General features: G+C 36.9%; 1 protein-coding gene across 1 annotated transcript in view; it reads left to right on the forward strand.

The window, feature by feature from the left end:
- The window catches only part of UNC93A (unc-93 homolog A), a 56,215-nt gene that overhangs the window by 27,615 nt on the left and 7,001 nt on the right, over positions 1–21,599 (forward strand). The window contains exons 5-6 of the mRNA XM_036765802.1: positions 5,310–5,435; positions 7,238–7,452. Of these exons, the coding sequence (XP_036621697.1) occupies positions 5,310–5,435; positions 7,238–7,452 (341 nt within the window). The remainder of the gene's footprint in view (positions 1–5,309; positions 5,436–7,237; positions 7,453–21,599) is intronic.

Consider the following 21,599-nt stretch of genomic DNA (forward strand, 5'->3'; position numbering starts at 1 on the left):
TTAACAATTAGAGGTATCCAAAATGTTGATGAGGCACTTGGGAAGTAATATGTTTACCTTCATCGGACGTCTTACAGCAAAGCTGGATGAGCAGTTCTCAGGTATATTGTATTATAAATAGTTTTTCTACTATGGTTATATTAGATGGAAATTGTACTCTTTCCCAACTCTGAAGTTCTATGATTTTGTGATTCCTTTGCCTCCTCTCAAACTGTGCATGTATATGTATAGTGTGTGTACATGCATGTGTGTGGCACCTGTTGAAAAGCCCCATCCTCCTCTTTTCTCTACAAATCTCAGGATTTAGTCTTAGATGCTTACTGGCTGTGTCACCCTGGGCAAGTCACTTAACCTTTATCTGCCTCAGTTTTCTCATCTATAAAAGGGGAATAATTATAGTACCATCTTCCTAGGGTGGTGAGGTTAAAAAAACAACACTTTCAAGGCACTTTGCAAACCTTGAGGCACTATAGAAATGTCAGCTGTTATTACTGCCATGAGGGCTTTCCTCCATTAAATCTTCTCAGCTTTACGTGATCATACAATACACATATTTTTCCTAGAACATATAGTCTAGCTTATTGTTTTGCCTTTATCTCATTTTATCTTGTCTCATCCTTTTTTGTATACTTGTTGTATTTTTACTGTTAGATTATAATGTCCCTGAGAGCAGGGATTATGTCATTTTTCATCTTTGTATCATCAGGAAGGCACTCTGCACATAGTAGATGCCCTGTAAATATTTATTGCTTTGAATTATTCTCTTTTTCCCAACACCAAATGGTTTCCAGTCACCACAATATTTTAGCGTATAACCAAGTCTTAGATAACAAGTAACTCTGTTAATAGCCCTGGATTTGGAATCAGAAAATGTGGGTTCAAATCATGGCTCTGATACTTACTACTAAAATGATCTTAGAAAAAAATCACTTGAACTGTATGGGCCTCACTTTCCTTATTTGTCAAATTAGGGGGTTGCATTAGATTATCATAGAAATCCTTTCTAGGTCTGAATCCTATGGGTCTATGAAACAAGCACATAAAGGCACAATGACTTGCTTAAAGTCAGATAGCTAGTTAGTAGTCAGTCATATAACCCAAATCTCCTGAACTCCAATCTAGGTTCCTTCTACAAAATCATGCAGTCTCCCAAACCTTCTCTTTCAATTGACGTTGAATATTTTGGGGGAAGATACTTCTTTTGTCTATATTCCTTTCCATTTAAAAACACTGAAATACTGAACCAGCAAAAAAAAAGCCATTTCTCGTCTTCAATTCAACACACATTTATTTTTTTATTTAGTGTTTTATTTTTTCCCAGTTACATGTAAAAATAATTTTTAATATTTTTTTAAAACTTTCAGTTCCAAATTCTGTCCCTTCCTCCCTCCCCACCCTCATTGAGAAGGCAAGCAATTCAATATAGGTTATACATGTGTAGTCATGCAAAACATGTTGTAAAAGATTTTAAAAAAACCATCAAGAGAAATAAAGTTAAAAAAAAGTATGCTTCAGACTACATTCAGACACCACCAGTTCTATCTCTGGGGATGTATAGCATTTTTCATTATAAGTCCTTCAGAGTCGTCTTGGATCTGAGAATGACTAAGTCATTCACAGCCGATCGATCATCTTACAATATTGCTGTTACTTTATACACGGTACATTTCACTTTACATCAGCTCATGCAAGTCTCTCCAGACTTTTCTGACATCATCCTATTCATCCTTTCCCATAGCACAATAGTATTCCATTACAATCACCTACCACAACTTCTTCAGCCATTCTCCAATTGATGGGCATCCCCTCAATTTCCAATTCTTTGCCCCAAAAAAAGAGCTGTTATAAATATTTTTGTACATATAGATCTTTTTCCTTTTTCTTTTTTATCTCTTTTGGGGTACAGACCTAGTTGCAACACACATCTATTAAATGTCTTTTATTTGTAAGATACCATGCTAGGCACTGGAACACAAAGACAAGAATAAAACATAATCTGTGCTCAAGGGGCTTAACTCCTGTTGGGGTGAGATATAACATGTAGGTTTCTGAGTACGTATAAAATACTTTCAAAGAAGGAGTAAGTATTAGCCCATGAAGGTTTCCCAGAAGAGGTCATACCTACATTGAATATTGAAGGAAAGAGAGGATTCTACGAAGTGCAGAGGAAGCCAAGGAGAGCATTCAAGAACTGCACAGCAGTTACGCAGAGATAGAGAGCCAGGAGGAGGAAGTTAGCAGAATCACTTTTAGTCTAGTTGGTACACAGAGCCCATAAAGATGAGTGATGTATAGCAAGGCAGGTGGAAATCAGATTACGGAAAAACTAAACACTCAAGGATGAGAAGTTTGTATTTCCTTTTGAGCAAGGAAATGACATCATCGGACCTGTACTTTGGGGAAATTATTTTAGCTACTGTGTCAAGATAATTGAAGAAAGGAGCAACTAAAAAGAGAGACCAACTAGAAAGCCATTAGGCTATTATTTCAGGGGAGGAGTGAGTAAGGCCTTATGGCAATATGGTAGAGCGGTAGACTTCAGGTCAGGAAGACTTGGCTGTAGATTCTATCTCTGACACTCCCTAATGGTCCAACTTTTGCAAGTCACTTACAGTCTCTGTCAGCTAAAGCTGCGGTTATTGATGATGATGGTGATGATGATGAAGAAGAAGAAGAAGAACAGAGGGATGAGGAGAGATCATAGGGATGTTATAGCTGTAGCTTAGCAAAAGTAGATTTGGCTTGGGTATGGGTGGTGAGGCAAAAGTCAGGGATGCATCTGTGGGGCAACAATTAAAACCTGGTTGCTGATGGACTAAGATGCATTGTATGCTAAAAAAGAATGTCCCGTTAAGAGACCTCAGCAGTTAAAACGTTCTAGGAGCCCGAAAAATTATCATGCATGCATTCTCACTGTTTTGGGACTTTCACATTTCCCCAATATATTACTTAATGCTTTTATTATGTTATTTCTCCTTGCCTAAGCAAATTATGTTAACATAAATATAAGTACTTTCAGGAAAGCTAATGGTTCAAAATAAAGTAATGATGCATTCTTCATCAGAAGAACGATAGCGCCCCTAATAAAAAAATAAGGAAGTTTGAAAGGAGGGTAGGTTTAATGGAAAAGATAATGATTTCAATTTTGAAATTGTTGCATTTGAGATGCTGATGGGACATGTTCAGGTGAATATGTCCATTAAGGCAACGAATGATGAGGAACACAAGTTCAAAAGGGAGATTAAATTTTCTGTTGGTTAGTGGTTTTTCAGTCATGTCCAACTCTTTGTAATCCCATTTGGGGTGTTCTTGGCAAAGATACAGGAGTGGTTTGCCTTTTCCTTTTCTAGCTCAATTTTCAGATGAGAAAACTGAGGCAAACAGGGTTAAGTGATTTGCCCAGGGTCACACAGCTAGTAAGCATAGCTTAGCAAGTAAGATTTGAACTCAGGAAGATGAGTCTTGGGTCTGGTACTCTATCCATTGCATTGAATGATGAGGGACTTGAATTCAGAAAAGAGATTAAAATCAGATACATTTATTTGGGAGCTATTTCCATGCAGATGATAAACGAACTAGTAGGAATGAAGAGCAGCAAAAGAGGTTACTTAAAGAGTAGAAGGTCTAGAGTAGACGGTTAGGGGACACACATGCTTCAGGGGTGGAAAATGCACCAGCAAAGAAGACTAAGAAAGAACAGTCAAAGGATAAGCAGGAGAGAGCAGTAGTATGAAAGCTAAGACAGAAAGCTAGGAGAAAAGGCCGGTCAACTGGTCAAAGCTGCAGAAGTCGAGGATAGATGAGGACTGGGAAAGACAATTATATTTAATAGAGGATTGTTGTTAACTTCAGAGAGAGTAGTTTCGGTGGAGCTATGGGATCGTAAGCTAGATTCTAAATGGTTGAGAACTAAGTGGGTAGTTAAAAAAAAGTAGTGGCAGTAAGAGTTTACTGTAGTGGATAAAAGGAAATCTTACCAAGGAGAGAGAATCCCATTGAGTACCTGCAGTATACAATCTTCCCAACATATGTATATACACATATATATATATATGTATATATATATGTATATATATATATACACACACATATATGTATATATATGTGTGTGTATGTGCGTGTGTGTGTGCATATATATGAAGAGAGAGAGAGAGCGAGCTTTAAGGATTCTAAAGTTCTTTGCAAATATTATCTCATTTTAGCATTACAACAACCCTGGGAGATAGGTGCTATTATTACCCCTGTTTTTTATTGACGAGGAAACTAAGGCAATTAGAGGTTAAATGAACTGCCTACAGTCACATAGCTATTAAGTATTTAAGGCCAGATTTGAACCAAGCTCTTCCTGACTCCAGATCCAGTACTTTACCCATTGTGACACATGCCTCCCCAGAAAACATCCCAAAATATGTTTAAAATTCTGCCTTTTACAATCATATGGAAAAATTATAGCTTGAATTACTTAGCAAAATAAATTTCTGAGATTTTTTGAAAGTAATTGTAGATTTAAAACCAGAAGGGGCCTTACAAGTTCCCTCACCCCATTAAAAAACATATGAGCATACTGAGCCCTGAAGAGGTTAAGCAAATTTCTTGAGGGTATAAGGTAAGAAATAGTATAGCCAGGATTCAAATCCAGATGCTCTGACTCCAAATCCAGTGCTCTTTACTGTGTTTTGTTTCTAGTGCTAGATTACTCAGTAGACACACTAGGAGCATGTCAAGAAACTTCCAAAATCAGGAGAAATGAAGCAGAAAACAGAAGTCATACTGGCAATTATTCAGAGATGTCCCGTTATATGGTACCATTTTCAAACCATTTATTTACATGCTGTCCATGTCCACATTCATCTCTACCAACCATTCTTCAGTCACAGCAATGGAGTCCTGTCTTCTTGGTTTTGACGCAGCACAGAAGCTGATAAACTCTCAAGACTTTTATGGTGATGAGGCTCTCCAAACATAGCTAAATTGGTCCTCAGATAATAGATGCACAGTTTATCACAAGTCCCATATTTGAAGCTTTTCCAGTTTGGGAGGAAGTACCAGAGTTTACGATTGTCTGGCATAATCTTTGGGGACCCAGAGTCATCTCCAAACCATGATAAGGTATCAGAGCTCCAGTGACAACCTGGTAATTGGTTTTTAAGTACAAATGATATGAGAAGATTTTCAAAGTCTTGGTGTCAAGGGGCCACACAGGGTCATAATCTATCATTGCTGGATTCCAGAGATTTGCTCCAATTTATTATTTGCAACCAGTGGGACAGTACCCCGCACTCCAGTGTGTTTATATTCTTATTTTACAGAAGAAATCCCAGAAGATCAACTGATGCATTGTGGAGCAAATGATTGTTTTACAACCAGCACAGCTACAAACAATACTCAGTACCCAACAAATGAGTTAATCTACACCCTGCTGGGCATCTATACTGGTATGTGCCTAGAGTAAATACCAATTAATTATCAATAGTAAGGAAACTATGGGCAACTGAAGTTCTCTTCCTTTTTCTTGTGTTTACCAAAAAAAGGCCACCTCCCAAAATAAAATAATTTCTCTTCTAGAAAATATCTGATAAATCTGTGAAGGGTTGGTTTGCTTTGGCCTCATGTGAAGTTAGATATATCAGAGTTACTCTTATCCCATTGTCAAAGCTAAGCCTAATGATTTATCGGTGAGATAAATAGGGATGCAAGGTTCAGTGAACCAAAACTGTCATATTTGATGGTATACTCCCTGCAGCCCCAGAAGAAGCTCATGTATAAAGCCAATCTTTCATGGAATATCAACCCTGTAGCATTCGGTGGTTATTGCCTATTCCCTTCTGTGTTTTGAAGTAGCCTTCCTTTCAGACTTGAATCTTTGGGTGTTGTTCATGAAAGGTATTTTATCTTTTGTGTCTTCAGGGAATTACTCTGTAGATCCCTGCTTGCCAGTTGGTGTTCACAGGATCCACAGAATTATTCTAAGCAATTCAAATGATGAAAGGTTGGGAATTGCTGATAAGAGTCAACTTGCAGGCAGTACTTACATAGACTTTTGTGAGATAGTATTTCTGAGGTCCTGCTTGTGTCTGAGATTAGAAGGTACAACAAGAGATGATAAATTACTCTCACAATCAGGAACCAGCAGCCATGTTTCATTTCTGTGGTTGCATAATTCAAATATTGAGTAATAAGACAATAACTCATCGCTCATCCTAAGATCCAGCTCTAATTCCAGTAAGTTCTGAAATCTCTAAATACAGAGTCAAGGACAAATGATGTGAACAAAAAGCTAAGATCATATTTACCTCATGTCTCTGCCTAAAGGCTGCAGCCTTTATACCATCCCTTTGTGTTCTAGGCTAGTTCTGACAACCAGATAAGAGACATATAAAGAAGAGATTACATACCAGTATTTCTCCAATGTTTTCTGCCAAAGATTCTTCACAGTATCCAAGAGGCAATGTGGGACAAGAGTGAAAACAGGAGGAGCTGCATTGCAGGATTAAATTTCAATCTTCCCTCTTCTCCTAGCTAGTTAGTGGAAGCTAGGGAAATCCAAAATTCTCTAGACCTCAGTTTCCTCATCTGTGAAATGAGTAGATGAGATTTGATAACCTCAACAGTATCTTCTACTTCTAGGACTATGATCCTTTGATCTCTAAAGTCTCTTCTAACCTTCCGTGCATACTTGTTTTTGGTGTTTTCATGTTTTCCTCCTTTGTTCCATTACAGTGAGTTCATTTCAACCTTCCTAATCATTGACAGAGATCCATCCCATTGTTTTCCTTTCTTCTCTGTACATAAATGAATCATTATGACTTTGCTTTTGCTTGAAGAGCATATCTCCAAGTCAATTTTAACACCTCTGATAGCCTCTTCTGGCATGCTTTATAGACAACAAAAAATATTGGGTGACCCTAGGCCACAAATTGGTTTAGATTAGAAAGTATAAACTGCTTCTACAATCTCCCCAATGAGTTCATATCCAGGCCTTCACTCAAAGACCATTGGTGTTAGAGAACTTATTGGAAGTTCCCTTGCAAAGTGCCATTTGGGTTAGAATGCATTATATTTTTTTTGCATTATTAGCTAATTTCCATATCTCCAGGTTGCTCTGATTCCTGTTGGACTCTAGAAAGAGTCATTGTTCCAAAAGGCATGGGTCCAATGTTCTGTGATGTCCAAAACATTTAACAGAAAGCTACATTTAGATCACAGTTGTCATATTAGGTTTCTTTTATTTCCGTAGGAAGTGGTGTTTTGGCAGTGTTACTGGTAGCTGTCTTTCTTGAGCAGATCCCAAATGATCAACTGGAAAATGCAGAAGAAAAGAAAAAAGCATCTTTTGGGTCTAATTTTCTGGCAACTTTCCAGCATCTTAAAGATAAACGGCAATGCCTCCTCATTCCACTGACAATGTACAGTGGATTTGAGCAAGGATTCCTTTCTGGTGACTATACAAAGGTATGGGAGAAAATGAAAACCATATGTATAACTAATGATAATGTGTGTGTACTACTTTTACCAATGACTTAAGTGGATTCTTCTCAGAGACAGGGCAGATGCAGGGGCAACTGTGAGTCCTTACCATGTTTCCCTCTAATAATTAATATCAGGTAATGAATTAAACAGGGATACAGAGTTTTGTCAAAGGATTTGACATGGTCATGAAGAATATTCAATGCAATGTCCAAATGGAGGAGTGTTTTATTATGAATGGTTGGGTCCTCCAAATGCTTCTGTGTATGGACAACTTTGTCCTGACTAAATCAACACTTGAGCATTGTAGAACCTCCTAAATTAGAAGCATAATTACTCTAAAGATATTGACCTGAATATCCATACAAGAAAAACAAGTGGATGAAGAATGCCTGTTGAAAAGTTATGATAAGCAGTTGGACAGAAGACCTATAGATTTGATCCATTAATACATGCAGCTCGGACAGACACTGTGCGTGAACAATGAGATTCACCCAGAATTCAATAAGAGAAGGAAGAGAGAAACCTGGGTTTCTTTGGGAAAATTGAGCAACGTTTTCAGTGATGCTGAGTTAATCCCTGAGTAACATCCCATTCATCAACCACAACAAGAATAAAAGCTAGCATTTACCTTAAGGTTTGCAAAGCAGTTTACAAATATTACCTCATTTCAACTTCATAATACCCTGTGAGGTAAGTGCTACTATTATTCCTCATTTTACAGTTGAGGAAACTGAAGAAGACAGTGTTTAAGTGACTTAGTGGCCCAGCATCCAGAACTAGTAAGGATCTGAGACTGTATTAGAACTCAGGTCTTCCTGACTCCAGGGCCAGTATTGTATCCATTGTACCACTTTAGCTACCAATATTCTTCTGTTGATTCAATATGACTGTGAGTCACGAAATACCACCATCTCTGAGGAATTAGACCAAGGATCACCCAAAGGGCAATAGAAAGGTGGGAATGAATACACTCCAACACATTAGTAACCAAGAATACACAGATGTATATGATAGAAAAATAAAAAGAGATGGGTCATTTATTGAAAATGAGGGATGAGGAGTTTCACTTCCAGGAGTCAAGATGGTGGAGTAAGAAGTAAGTCACTCTCATGCTCCATAACTGATTTCTGAAAGCCCAGAAAATATTGCCCCAGGAATAAACCCTGGAACAGCCGAGCCAGCAGAAAGATGGGGTTCAGCGGTCTTGTAGCCCAGAAAGCTTGGGAGATTAATGGGAAAGGCCCCTTTTGCTCTGGGAGAGGCGGAGCAATACAGGGCAGGAGATTTCCCAGCAAGCTGGTGGCAAACCCCACCTCACCAAGCCAGTGGGAGATCCTGAGCCCCAGGGTGATGGAGCAGGCAAGCACCAAACACCAGGACCCCCCAAGTGCCTCAGCACAGGCAAGGGAACCAGTAGACACAAGAAGCTTGGGTTAGTGCCCCCTGTGCTCTAGCATGACAGCTCAACTCTAAGAGCCAGGAATTAAGCAAACTCCATGAGCAAAAAGTAGAAATGGACAATGAACATATATTCTTATCATAGGGACAGGGAAAGTCAAGGCACAAATTCAGAAGAGGACAACATTGTCAATACACCCACATCCGAAACCCCAATGGGGAATATGAACTGGTCTCAAGCCTAAAAAGCCTTCTTGGCAGAGATCAAGAAGGATTTTAAAAGCTAAATAGGAGAGGTAGAAGAAAAATTGGGAAAAGAAATTAGAAGTATGTGAAAAAGAATCAACAGATTGGAAAAGGAAGAATAAAAAATTGACTGTAGAAAATGAGTCTTTAAAAAGTAGAATTGGCCAAATGGAAAAGGAGGCTCAAAAACTTACTGAAGAGGATTCTTTAAAAAGTAAAATGGGACAAATGGAAAGGGAGGTACAAAATTCTAATAGAAGAAAATGGTTTGTTAAAAATTAGAATTGGGCAAGTGGAAGTTAATGACTCTGTGAGGCATCAAGGATTAGCCAAACAGAAACAAAAGAATGAAAAAATAGTAGAATACATAAAATACCTCATTGGTAAAACAACTGACCTGGAAAATAGATCCAGAAGAGACAATTTTAAAATTATTAGATTACCTGAAAACCATGATGAAAAAAAGAGCCTGGCAGCATCTTTCAGGAAATCATCAAAGAAGACTGCCCTGAGATCCTAGAACAAGAAGGTAAAATAGTCATTGAAAGAATCCACCCATCACCTCCTGAAAGAGATCCCAAATTGAACATGCCAAGGAATATTGTAGCCAGACTCCAAAATTACCAGGCCAAAGAGAGAATACTGTAAGCAGCCAGAAAGAAACAATTTAAATATCATGGAACCACAACTAGGATTACACAGCACTTTGCAGCTTCTACATGAAAAGATCAGAGAGTGTGGAATACAATATTCTGTAAAGCAAAGGAGCTTGGATTACAACCAAGGATCAACTAACCAGTGAAACTGAGCATAATCTTTCAGGGGAGGAGTTGGCCATTCAACAAAATAGGGGACTTCCAAACCTTCCTGATGAAAAGACCAGAGCTCAGCAGAAAATTTGATCTTCAAATATAAGACTCAAGAGAGGTATAAAAAGGTAAACAGGAAAGAAAAAAAGCCACATTATTAATAAGGGCAAATTGTTTACATCCCTACAAGGGAAGATGACACTTGTAACTCTTGAGAAATGTATTGTTATTACACCATTTAAAAGCGGTATACATAGACAGAGGGCATGGGTATAAGTTGACTTTCATGTGATAAAAAAATCTAATTAAGTGGTGAAAAGGGACAGTACTGCTACTGCAAGAAGAGGAAAGGAGGCAGACAAGGGTAAATTACATCACATGAAAAGGTACAAAAACCTACTATAGTATAGGGAAAGAAGGGAGGGAGATGAGCATTATTTGAACCTTACTCTCATCAGATTTGATTCAAAGAAGGAATAATATAATCAATTAGGTATAGAAATCTAACTTACCTTATAGGAAGTAGGAGGAGAAAGGAGAAATAAAAGGGAGGGGATGAATAGAAGGAAGGGAAAAGTAGTAAGTGTAAAGGGGAAGAAAAGGGAGGGGGCTGATAGAAGGGAGAGCAGACTGAGGGAGGCAGTGTCAAAAGCAAAACTTTAGTGAGGATGGAAAGGGAAAAAGGAGAGAGTAAGCATAAATGGGGGAAAATGGGATGGAGAGAAAGACACAGATAGTAATCATAACTGTGAGTTTGAATGGGATGAACTTTCCCATAAAACAAAAGTGGATAGCAGAGTGGATTAAGAACTATAATCCTACAATATATTGTTTATAAGTAACACTTTTGAAGCAAAGGGATACACACAGAGTAAAAGTAAAAGGTTGGAGCAGAATCTATTATGCTTCAGCTAAAGTAAAAAAAAAAAAGCAGGAATAGCAATCCTGATCTCAGAAAAAGCAAAAGCAAAAATAGATCTAATTAAAAGAGATAAGGAAGGAAACTACCTCCTGTTAAAAAGTATCATACACAAGAAGTAATATCGTTACTAAACATATATACACCAATTAGTATAGCATCCAAATTCTTAGAGAAGAAGTTAAGGGAGTTACAGGAAGAAATAGATAACAAAACTATACTAAATAGATAACTAAAACTATACTAGTGGGGGACCTCAACATCCCCCCTCTCAAAACTAGAACTAACCACAAAACAAACAAGAAAGAAGCTAAGGAGATGAATAAAAATTTACAAAAGTTAGATATGGTTGACCTCAGGAGGAAATTGAATGGAGATAGAAAGGAATATACCTTTTTCTCAGTGAGGCACCTACACAAAAAAATTGACCACATATTAGAGGATAAAAAGCTCACAATCCAATGCAGAAAAGCAGAAATATTAAATGCATCTTTTTCAGATCATGATGCAATAAAATTGCATGTAATAAAAGGCCATGGAAAGATAGACTAAAATTAATTGGAAACTAAATAATCTAATCCTAAAGAATGAATGGGTCAAACAATAACTTCATCCAAGAGAATGACAATGAGACAACATACCACAACTTATGGGATGCAGAGAAAGCAGTTCTTAGGGGAAGTTTTATATCTCTAAATGAATAAATAGAGAAAGAAGGGATCAATGAATTGGTCATGCAATTTTAAAAGCTAGAAAAAGAGCAAATTAAAAATCCCCAATTAAATACCAAATTAAAATTTCTGAAAACCAAAGGAGAGATTAATAAAATTGAAATTAAGAAAACTATTGAACTAATAAATAAAAATAAGGGCTGGTTTTATGACAAAACCAATAAAATAGATAAACCTTTGGTTAATTTGATTTTAAAAAAAGAAAAAGAAAGAAGAAAACCAAATTACCTACATCAAAAATGAAAATGGTGAATTCACCACCAATGAAGAGGAAATCAAAATAATAAAGAGCTATTTTACCCAACTGTATGCCAATAAATTTGATAATCATAGTGAAATGGATGAATATTTACAAAAATATAAATTGCCTAGATTAATGGAAGAGGATGTAAAATACTCAAATAGCCCCATTTCAGAAAAAGAAATTGAACAAGCCATTAATGAACTCCCTAAAAAAATCTCCAGGGCTGGATGGATTTACAAGTGAATTCTATCAAGCATTTAAAGGACAACTAATTCCAATACTATATAAACTATTGGGGGAAATAGGAGAAGAAGGAGTCCTACCAAATTCTTTTTATGATACAAATATGATGCTGATACCTAAACTGTGAAGAGCCAAAACAGAGAGAGAAAATTATAGACCAATTTCTGTAATGAATATAGATGCAAAAACTTTAAATAAAACATTAGCAATGAGATTACAGCAAGTTATCTCAAGGGTAATACACTATGACCAGGTAGGATTTATACCAGGAATGCAGGGCTGGTTCAATATTAGGAAAACTATTATCCTATTTGACCATATCAACAAAAACTAACAGAAATCATATGATTGTCTCAATAGATACAGAAAAAGCATTTGACAAAATACAACACCCATTCCTATTAAAAACACTAGAGAGCATAGGAATAAATGGATTCTTCCTTAAAATGATAGGTAGCATCTATCTAAAGCCATCAACAAGTATTATATGTAATGGGGATGAGGTAGAAGCAGTTCCAATAAGATCAAGAGTGAAACAAGGATGTCCATTATCACCACTGATATTCAAAATTGTACTAGAAATGTTAGATTTAGCAATAAGAGAAGAAAAAGAAATTAAGGAATTAGAATAGGCAAAGAAGAAAGAAAGCTATCACTCTTTGCAGATGATATGATGGTATACTTAGAAAATCCTAGAGAATCAAGTAAGACATTACTTGAAATAACAAACAAATTTAGCAAAGTTGCAGGATGTAGAATAAACCTACATAAATCATCAGTATTTCTACATATTACTAACAAAGCCCAACAGCAAGAGATAGAAAGAGAAATTCCATTTAAAGTTAGCGTAGATATTACAAAATATTTGGGAGTCTAACTGCCAAAACAAACCTAGGAACTATATGAACACAATTACAAAACAATTTTCACACAAATAAAGTCAGATCTAAATAATTGGAAAAATATCAGTTGTTCATGGCTAGGCTAAGCTAATATAATAAAAGTGAGAATTCTACCTAAATTAAATTGCTTATTCAGTGCCATACCAATAAAACTACCAAAAATTATTTTATAGCACTAGAAAAAACAATAACCAATCTGGAAGAAGAAAAGGTCCAGAATATAAAAAGAATTGATGAAAAGAAATGCAAGGGAAAGTGGTCTGGCTATACCAGATCTAAAGCAGCAATCATCAAAACTACTTGGTCCTGGTTAAGAAATAGAGTGGTAGATCAGTGCAATAGGGTAGGTATGCAAGACACAACAGTCAGTGACTATAGTAATCTACTATTGATAAATCCAAAGACTGCCGCTTTTGGGATAAGAACTCACTATTTAACAAAAACTCCTGGTAAAACTGGACAATAGTATAGCAGAAACTAGTCAGAGACCAACATCTTATCCACTATACCAAGTCAAAATGAATACATGAGTTAGATATGAAGGCTGATACTATAAGCAAACTAGGAGAGCAAGGAATAGGTTACTTGTCAGATCTATGGAGAAAGGAAGAATTTATGACTAAATAGGAGATAGAGAACATTATGAAATGCAAAATGAATGATTTTGATTACATTAAATTCAAAAGTTTTTGCACAAATAAAGCCAATGCAACCAAGATTAGAAAAGAAGCAGAAATCTGGGAAACAATTTTTACTGCCAGTGTTTCTGATAAAGACCTCAATTCTAAAATATATAGAGAACTGAGTCGAATTTATAAGACCACAAGTCATTCTCCAATTGATAAATGGTCAAAGGATATGAACAGGCAGTTTTTAGAGGACGAAATTAAAGCTCTCTATAGTCATATAAAAATGCTCTAAATCACTACTGATTGAAGAAATGAAAATCAAAACAACTCTGAGTTACCTATCAGATTGGCTAACATGACAAAACAGGAAAATGATAAATGTTGGAGAAGATGTGTGAAATTTGGAACACTAATGCATTTTTGGTGGAGTTGTGAACTGATCCAACCATTCTGGAGAGCAATTTGGAATGATGCCCAAAGGGCTATAAAATTGTGCATACCCTTTGACCCAGAAATATCATTTCTAGGTCTGTATCCCAAAGAAATCATGAAAATGGGAAAGGGACCCATATTTACAAAAATATTTATAGCAGCTCTTTCTGTGGTGACAAAGAATTGGAAATTGAGGGGATGTCCATCAAATGGAGAATGTCTGAACAAGTTATAATATATGAATGTAATGGCATACTATTGCGCTATAAGAAATGATGAGCAGGAGGACTTCAGAAAAACCTGGAAAGCCTTATATGAACTGATGCTGAATGAAATGAGCAGGACCAGGGGAACACTGTACACAGTAACGGCCACATTATGCAATGACTGACCTTGATAGACTTAGTTCTTCTCAGCACTGCAAGGATCTACGACAGCTCCAAAAGACTCACAATGGAAAGTGGTATCCACATCCAGAGAAAGAATTTTGGAGTCTGAATGCAGATGGAAGCATACTATTTTCTTGGCTTTTCTTTCATTGTTTTGTTTTATTTCTTCTTTTTAATGGCTCCTTCCATTAGTTCTAATTCTTCATTACATCATGACTAAAGTGAAAGTAGGTTTAATATGAATGTGTAAGTAAAGCCTATATCAGATTGCTTGCTGTCTTGGGGAGGGGGGAGGAGAAAGTGGGGGAGAAAATTAAAAATTCAAAATCTTATGCAAGTGAATGTGAAAAGTAAAAATCAATACAGTAATTAATTAATTACAAAAAAAGGAAAAGAAAAAGAAAATTAAGGTTGAGTGGTCCTCAGAGTCCTTTGGCATTCATGCACTATCAAGAGTCTAGAAAAGCATACCTCCCTGTCTCCCCTCCCCTGGCATTTTGATTGGCTGCCATTTTGTGCATTTATTGGAAGAGGTAGAGAAGAGTTGAACAAGATAAGGAGTAGATGGTTTGTAATCCACATTCAAATGGAGTATAAAAGTCATAAGATCACAGATCCATCAAAGTGTTTAAGTATCATTTGGAAGAAAGAAGCTTTAGACTTGTTCTATTTCAGTGAAGAGACCAAACTGAAGACTAGTGAGAGAAACTACGGAGAGACAGATTTAGGCTAGATGTAAGGAAAAGCCTCTGAATAAAGCTATACAAAAGCAGAATGGGATAACTTGGCAGGTGGTAGGTTCCCTCTTGCCAGAAGTTTTTAAGCCAAGTGTATATCATTACTTTTGGAGGAATACTGTAAAAGGAATTCTTTCTGAAATAAAAGTTAGACTAAAAAGCCTCTAAGATCCCTTCTAGCTCATATAGTTTATGATTCTAAGAGACTTAGGTTTATCAACTAAGGAATCAGTACTTTGCAGCAAACATGGACTTTATTGATTGTGAGCTATTTTAGGATAATGAATATATCATTTTTCACCTTTGATTCCTTAGGATCCAAGTAGACACTTTATAATTGTTCAGTTGCATTGAATGGATTTCTACTCTTTGACTGAAAGGGGATAGTTTATATATGACCTGTCTTTAGGAAAAAAAGGTGTTAAGATACATTAAAAATATTATTATTTGGCCATTCTCTATTGACTCATTTAATACTCTGATTACTTCTGTATTGGTTGTCCTCAATTAATGGTCATGCCCCTATTGCCCAATACTAGATAAGGTGGAAATTTTAATATTTAAGTAATATAAGACCTTTTCATGATTCTCAGTCAAAAAGCATTTATTAAGTGCATCTTATGGGCTACTGTGCAATGCCTTAGGGTTGCAAAGAAAAGCATAAAGTACCCTTGCCTTCTTCTAAATTATGCATTGCACTAGTTATTGCACACGCAGCCCTCGAATCAGTGTGAATCAGTCTAGTTGCAGATTCAGAGCTTTGACTCTTGACAATGCTAATATGCCTCTCTGGCATTGCCATCCCTTCTATAACTGCTTCTGCACCCTCAATTTCCTTTTTGCATTTGATGATCAGCATGGTACAATCATTTGGGACTGATTAAAATGTGGATTGAATAAATACAGTATGGGGGCGGGTGCCTCCTGTACTTTCCACTGGCTGGATTAGCCTCCTAACACCTTCAGCAACATAGATAAAACCTCTTGGATTTTTTTGATTCTGCAGCCATAGATCTGAGCCCGTATAACTATTTCCACCAAAGAAGAGTGACTCACTCAACTAAGTTAGAGAAAGGTGAGTGAAATTCAATGGAAATTAAGCAAACAGCGGCAGCTGGGTGGCACAGTGAGTAGAACACTGGCCCTGGAGTCAGGAGGACCTGAGTTCAAATCCGGCCCCAGACACTTGACACACTTACTAGCTGTGTGACCTTGGGCAAGTCACTTAATCCCAATTGCCCTGTCTTTCCCCTGCAAAAAGAAAAGAAAAGAAATTAAGCAAACATTTAGGAAGTGATTGCTGTATGTTAGTCACATAGATTACAAAGATGAAATCTGACAATCTACTGGGAAGGGGGGGATTGATTAGCCTTTTACATAAATAGCTATTATACAAATCATACACTAAATGAAAAAGAGAGATCTAGACCAGAGTTCTGAAAACTATAGCCAGAGGGCCACATCCAGCCTTCCTCCTTGTTTTCATATGGATGTGAAATTTTTAAATACAATAAAATTTTTTTATAAAATGTAAAAACAATTCTTCACTTACCTGCTGTACAAAGACAAGGAACAGGCCATAGTTTGCCACATCTTACCCCATCTTCACCCCCCCCATCTAGACAAAGTACTGCGCCAAAATTTCAGAGAGGAGACGTTATTTTCATCTGAGGAGATTTGAGATTGCACTTCATGAAGGAAGAGACAGTTGATCTGGACTTGAAGAAAGATTTCACCAAGTGGAGGAATGTGAAGGGCACTTTGTGTTTTGGAGTTGCAGCATAAAATTTAGGGGATCTGATCTTGTCGTATCCTTTGCCAAATCTCACCATTAACCATGAAAGCCTCAACCAATCAATATATACAAATGGAATGAAGTTTTAATATAATATCTCAAAGCCACATATATAGTGCATCTGTTTATTTCAGAAGATAGATATCCTAGACACAGCTAGTGACAAGGGTACAAGGACAATTTTAGATGGGAAGTTCATCCTTGGGTTTTCATCCTACAACCAATTATAGCAGAAGGTTGTTACCAGATGTCATGGCAACCAGATGCACGCACGCACGCACACACGCGCGCACGCGCACACACACACACACACACTTTGTAGCAAAGAAAGCCATAGACTCACAGATACATTTGGTCAACCCTGTTTCCCTTCTCGAAGGCTACGTCAGTTTATGGAAAGGCTGGACTAAAACTGCCAATACCTAACCTATTGTGCAGGCTGAAATGTTCTTCCACCACAGATGTCAAGCCTAAAAGCCAGCTTACCTCACAGAGCCCTTTAAATAGGCAGTGCTTTCTGTGCTATCTGCTGTCTGGCAACCAACCTGGAATGGGTATGTACCTAGGATCTCGGGGCATCTCTCTTGAAGATAACAGCTAGTCAGATCCTTTCAGATTAGATTCATCTGTTCCTAATAGCCTTCTCTCCTTCTTAAAGATAAAAATTAGGATTATTATAAATGGAGAATTTGCAATGTGAGATAAAGGACATAGTGGAGCTATGGATTGGTTCTAAGCAGGTGGGATTTGGCCACTCTCACCTTTCCAATTAATAAGCCTTTTCTCTCTCCTGTCCCTAGACTTATTTTGTGTTCCATTCCTGTTAATTAACTCATAAAGAGTTAGAGATGAGAATTTTTAGGGTTTTTAAATCTTTATTAAGAGCTTTTAAAAACCAAGATGTCTCTCACAAGAATAAAGTTACAAAAAGCTAAAATTACATGAAAGATGGGTTTGGTTTCCACTTTTCTCCTCACCAACATCAGGGATCCTGAGCTGGTGGGGATGAGATAGATGTGGTCTGGAAAAATGAAGAGTGAGGCATGGATTCTGGAGGTTGTTATCTGACCTTCTATGGAGGTCAATCCAATGTTCCTCTTATTCACAAAAGAGCAATGCCCCACCTCCTGCCCATTCTAGAGAGGGACTGACAAAGAATAGCTGACATTCCTAGAGAGCTTTACTAAGGTTTATAAAGTACTTCATATACATTACTGAGACACCAGAGAAAGGTTTTAGATATAACTTAATCAGATTTTAGAAAAACATTTGACAAAGTCTCTTGTCTCTTATGCAAAGGATGGGAGGATGCAGATTATAAAGAATAAAATTAAGTGATCTTGGAACTGGTTTAATGGCTTTACTTAAAGGGCAGTCATTACCAGTCAGCTTCAGCTGTGCATGTCTTAAGCTGTTCATTTTATCAATGACTTGGAAAAAGGTCATGCTTATAAAATTGCAGATGACCCACAGCTGAGAGGAATACTTGACATGCTCGATAACTAATGGAGTCAGGATTCAAAAAGATCTTGACAGACTAAAACAATGGACTGAATCAAATGAGGTGAAATTTAATATGAACATCCACTTAGGCAGCTAGATGGCACAGGAGATATAGTGATGGGCATAGAGTCAGGAAGACCTAAGTTCACCAACCTGAAACCCTTACTAGCTGTGTGACTCTGGGAGAGTAACTTAACTTGTTTGCCTATTTCCTTTGTCTGCAAAATGAGGATAATAACAACACCTACCTCCCAGGATTGTTGTGAGGATGCCATGAGGTAATATTTGCACAGTACTAAAATAACTCCCTTCTGGCACATAATGGTGAGCTATATATATATATATACACACACACATATATGTATATATACATATACAAATAAATATATGTATACATATAAGCTATTGTTGTTATTAAATTGTAAATGTAAACTCTTACATTTCTATTTTTAAAATCAATTTTACAAGTGCAAGATTAGCAAGGTACAGTTATAAAGCAGTCGCTCTAAAAGAAATAAAAGGGTTTTAGGTTACTGTAAGTTCCACAAAGTCAAAAGTGTCAGCCAAGGAAGCTAATAAAGTCTTGACCTGCATTGAGAGAAATTGGGAGGCAATAGTCTCACTGTACTCATCCCTGGTCAATTCAATTAGCATTTATTAAGTAGAAAAGAAGAGAAGAATTAGGACTGAGGAAAATCTGTTAGATTTAGCCATTAGGAAATCATTAATAACCTTAGAGAGAGATTTCAGTTGATCGATAAAGTGGGATTTCATGTTAAAAGGGCATAAAAAGAGGCGGAGCCAAGATGGTGGAGTAAAGGAAGGGACTTGCTTGAGCTCTCCCCCAAACTCCTCCAAATACCTTTAAAAATTACTCTAAAAGGGCATAAACATGAGTAGGAAGTAAGGAAGTAGAGGAAATGAGTGTAGATAGCTTTTTTAGGAGTTTAGTAGAGAAAGGAGAAAGAGACAGGGCAGTAGCTTGAGGAGTTAAATGAAAATAGTTTTTGAGCATGGGGGAGGTCTCCATGTATTTTTTTGACACTAGGGAAGGATAAAAAGGAAAGATAAAAATCTTCAGATTAGAAAAAGGGAGAATGAACAAGGGGGAAAATTTACAGAGGATATAGGAGGGGATAAGATTCAAGGGCATAGGCAGGAGACATTGGCCTCAGTAAGGTTGGTCACCTCTTTCACTGATGTTGTAGGAAAGAAGAAGAGATTAGGAGAAAATGTGGAGATTTGAAGGACAAAGGGAAAACATGGAATATGTGATGGAAGGCCACCATTTTCTTAGTAAAGCATGAGGTAAGATTCTCTGCTAAGCCTATGGAAAAAGGACAGAAGGGAGCAGGTGACTTGAGGAGAAAAGTGATTTGGAAAAGATTCAATGGGGAATACAGTAGAAAGTCAATCAAGGAAGAGGAAAGGTATCCTCATGAAACAGTGAGTGTTCTTATGGTAGGACTACATTTGGAGTATTATAGTTAGTTCTGGGTAAACAAATTTAGTGAAGAATATTGATGGGTTGGAGAATATTCGGAAGAGGAACGCTAAGATGGAGGAAGGCTATGGCCTAAGTTCATTGCTCATGAGAATCATTAAGTTCATATCATGGAAAGACTGATAGCTTAGAAAAGACTGAAAGGAGAAAGACAGTTTATTCAAGTATCAAAAGGCCTGTCTATTAGAAGGATTAATTTTGTTCTATTTGCTCTCAAAGGGCTAAACTAGGATCAGTGAATTGAAGTTGCAAAGAGGTAAGTTTATGCTTCATGTGAGCCTGTGAGCATTACTATCTCAAAGTGGAGACGACTGCCTCAGGAGTCCCCTGCTTGAAGGCTTTGGATTATTTTTCAGGGTAGGCTTGGACTCTTCCAACTCAAATTATGTGATTTTGGAGTCCACCTCATTTTCTCAACTGTGTAGTTTAGACACTACTGGTATTACTATCTCTACCGTCCATCCTCTTGTCAGGTCTGACAGTAGTTGAGTGACTTGCCCAGACAGCAAATAAATATACGAAATGGGAAATAAACCCAAGTGTCTCCTGATTCCAAATCCAAATCCTAAAATCAATGATAACCAAGTTCTGTGTGTGTGTGCCAATTTTTGATCTGGATCTTTCATTTTAATTCTTGCCCACATTAAAATAATTTTCTTTCCTCATTTAGGGTCCCTGTTAGGTTTTGGGAGTTATAGTCAATAATAAAATATCATTGCCTAGTTGAAAATAACAGCAACAAAAAACACCAACCCTGGAATTAAACTTTAGAAGGAAGTTTTGAAGAAACTAGAAGGATCAGCAATTTCATCTTATTTTAGGTTATTGTTCATAGTCAGGATAGTCCTAGAACACTAGACCACTGTAATGCATACCAAGTAAGCCTGAATTTAGCTATGGCCTAACAGGTCCTCACTGTTTATCATTCCCTCAGATCCACTCTTCAAAGACTGCCTTGACTTTATTCCCTTGTCTTAAATGTAGTTCAGAGTCTGAGGATGAGGTGGGTCAGAACATATACCAAGGAATTGGAGCAACTACCAGTTATTTTATTTTATTTTCCATTATTTATTTTTATTTTCTCAATTACATATAAACAAAAAAATTTTAACATTTGTTTTTTAAAATTTTGAGTTCCAAATTCTTTCCTTCCCTTTCCCCCTCCTTGAAAATACAAGCAATTTGATATAGATTATACATGTACAGTCAAGCAAAATATTTCCACGTTAGCCATGTCACAAAAGAAAACAGATCAAGAAAAAGGGAAAAAAAAACTATGTTTCAACCTGCATTCAGATTCCATTAGTCTGTTCTCTGGAGGTGGATAGCATTTTTCATCACAAGTCCTTTGGAATTGGCTTGGATCACAGTATTGCTGAGAATAGCTAAGTCAGTCACAGGTGATCATCATACAATGTTGCTTTTCCTGTGTGCAATGTTCTTCCAGTTCTGATCATTTCACTTTGCTTCAGTTCATGTAAATTTTCACAGGTTTTTCTGAAAGCATCCTACTTGTCATTTCTTATAACACAATATATTTTGTCACAATCACATACTACAACTTGTTCAGCCATTCCCCAATTGATGGACATCCCCTCAATTTCCAATTCTTTGTCACAACAAAAAAAAGCTGCTATAAATATTTTTG

This window comes from Trichosurus vulpecula, chromosome 7 (genome assembly GCF_011100635.1).
Source record: "Trichosurus vulpecula isolate mTriVul1 chromosome 7, mTriVul1.pri, whole genome shotgun sequence".
In the NCBI taxonomy this organism is placed as follows: Eukaryota; Metazoa; Chordata; class Mammalia; order Diprotodontia; family Phalangeridae; genus Trichosurus; species Trichosurus vulpecula.